The 2,870-nt window shown below is 35.7% G+C and overlaps 1 protein-coding gene across 1 annotated transcript; it reads right to left on the reverse strand.

Moving 5' to 3' along the window:
- Positions 1-860: 860 nt before the first annotated feature.
- Positions 861-2,324, reverse strand: LOC142556563 (glucan endo-1,3-beta-glucosidase, acidic-like). Its single transcript, XM_075668024.1, has 2 exons — positions 2,054-2,324; positions 861-1,918 (listed from the first exon to the last, which is right to left on the reverse strand). The coding sequence occupies exon 2, from the start codon at positions 1,892-1,894 to the stop codon at positions 971-973; it is 924 nt and encodes a 307-aa protein (XP_075524139.1). The 5' UTR covers positions 1,895-1,918; positions 2,054-2,324; the 3' UTR covers positions 861-970.
- Positions 2,325-2,870: the final 546 nt, after the last annotated feature.

The raw sequence follows: 2,870 nt of genomic DNA on the forward strand, positions 1-2,870 counted from the left end.
AAATATCCGCACTTTCGGTTCATTTTCTTTTACATCCACTTCACAACACTTAAAATTTTTATATCTTACACGATTTTATAACTTCACAACACTTAAAATTTCTCTCTTACACGATTTTAGTTTCGATTTAGGGTAAATTTTTCGCTTTAATTTTTGGTAAATTTTTAAGTTTTAGTTAAGTTCATGAATATTGTTAACATAGTCCAATTGTAAGTTTTTTTAGATTTGTTAAATTATTAAAAGTAATAATTTTTTATTTTACTGAAAATATTAGCGACGATAATCATAAAAAAACCGTCGCTAAGCGACGGTTTTTCATAAATCCATCGCTAATTAGCGACCATTTTCATAAATACATCGCTAATGTTATTTGCGCAAAATTTAGCTACATCAACGTTGAAAAATTGTTGTTTTTGAACGAACCTTTTAACTACAAGGGCTTTAACAACGGTTTTTCAGGACCGTTGTCGTATGTATTTTTTCTTGTAGTGATGTCCTAGTAATTACTTACTTGGTTTTAGTAAGAAAGAGAGACGTATAATCTTTCTATATTCGAAATTCCATAAAAAAAAAAACTCTTTGACATTTACTTTTCCACACTTACATTTCAGCAACTTACCTTAAGCATTTATTTACTGCATTTGCCTACATTGATTCTTTAACCCATATATTTATTTTCACAATCTTTAAAATCTTTAACACTTTAATTTTATATCAAATAAAATCGAAGATATACAACTTTGAGCCAATTAAATTTGTGGTCAAAACAACTTGTAAACTCAGTAAAATTTGACAATCTATTTCTTGCTTATTCGATCCTAACAAATCGTAAAAAATTATTATAATGTACCCATTACCCAACCCATGTTTGGTTATAAAATTTAATCATATAAAGAATAACACAAATTTTTATATTTGAGTCAACTAATAGCTAAATTCTGGTACATGCACTGTCCATCAGACCTTGGAATTAAAAGTCTACTTGATATTTGATCTGCATATTCGGATGGAACAGCCCAAAATGCTGCTCGCTCTGAGCTCCAGGCTTCTGATTCTCATCAAACATGGCAAACAGGTACGTTTCTATCTCATTGCCTGGCCTCCTTGGCGTCCCATTCCCCACATGATTCACCAAATTCCGATAGTAAGCATCTGCATTCGCCATATTCGCCGCAACTCCCCCATCAGATGGCCACCCACTTTCCGAGACCACGATTTCGACGTTCGGCCCTCCAGCTCTTTCCGTGGCATAGTACATGGAATCAAGCATGGCATCGAAGAGATTCCGGTATCCATATACACCATCCTGGACAACAATTCCAGGAGCAGTGAACAAGGCGTAAGGGAGTGGAACGTTTCGAGTGTCACTAATGTGTGCAAAATATGGGTATATATTGGCAAGAAGTGGAGCATCCGTTTGCTCCAAGAACCGAACGATGGGCTCCATAAACGACATGTTCCTGAAGCTCGAACTCGACGGAGGACTAGTGTTCATCAAGAGGGCAGAAAATGTAGCTGTGGAGATCTTGATTCGGTCTTGTAAATTGAATACAGAGAGTGCATCGTAGATGTTTCGCATGGCGGGGAGAACAAGTGGGACGAAACGCGAGGTCTCGGGGTTCTCGGGGTCTACTTCGTTTCCAACCGCGATGTAGCGTATTCTTGTGTTGGGGAAGTGTGGGACGACATTGGTTCGAACCCAATCAGTTGCGTCGGATTGGAGGGATTGAAGGTCTACGTTGGGGACCCCGAGCATGAGTTCTATGCCGGATCCTTGAAGGGCTCGGAGGGTAGCCTGATTCGGTTCGTAAACTTCGCATTCTTTGGACTCCATTGGCTCTGTAGAATTCCACGACCTGCTGTTCTGATGGTAGATTGGAACCAAGTCGCCCATTGCACACTCCAATGGCTCCTTCACCTGCAAATTTCCATGACAATAGTTAGTCTTCGAATATATAATAGATTAAAATATTTAGTAAAAATTGTAAATATCATCTCCTGCTCCATAAGTTATCTTGCATTAATATCAACTAATAAAATCATCCGCAATTACCTCTATCAAAGATTAATGTTCCCGACAGAAACAACAGAAATACGAAGAAACGATTCACGGGTGCTGCAGATAAAGAATATCTAATCGTAGACATGCCGACGGCAACTATCGCAGTGTTTATGAAGTTTGGAGAAATGAAAATGGACCAAAAACTTGAAAAAACTACTGAAAAACAAAGAATTAATCAGAAGTTTATAGCCAGTGAGATAATCAAGATGCGCGTACGAGTAGCTCTCCACTAGTATTATTAGTTTAAACTAATTGACGACTTCCCAGAAAGCCAAGAATTTAGAGTTGGGTTTGATGCTGTCAAAACATTTCAATATTGTTCATTTGAATTAAGGTTCATGCATTCGTACGTTTTTGGAATAATAATAATAATAATAATTTTTAGAAGAACATATGCATGTAGTGGTGTCCAAATTGCTGAACTACTAATTTTAATATAAGATAAGATTAAACTCTACCGTTTGAAATAGTTTAGATATTTACAATATCAAGTTGGGTTGAAGAAAATACAAGTAGATGGAAAAAAAGAATAAATTAAAATTGCCTTATTAATTTTACATATCTAAATTTTTATATTCAAGACAATTGGGATGTCTCGTTCTGTGTCTCAACTGGGGCAAAAGACTTGGTTCAGTGTGTCAATTGTCAAATTTGACAATTTCAAATGTATAATTTTTTTTTCCATCCTTAATTACTGATTATTGATAATATATATTCTATTTTATAAGGCAAAAGTTTGTGTGAGACAGTCTCACGAGTTGTATTTTGTGAGACAGATATCTTATTTGGGTCATCCATGAAAAAATAT

This window comes from Primulina tabacum, chromosome 9, assembly GCF_025594145.1.
Source record: "Primulina tabacum isolate GXHZ01 chromosome 9, ASM2559414v2, whole genome shotgun sequence".
Taxonomy (NCBI): domain Eukaryota; kingdom Viridiplantae; phylum Streptophyta; class Magnoliopsida; order Lamiales; family Gesneriaceae; genus Primulina; species Primulina tabacum.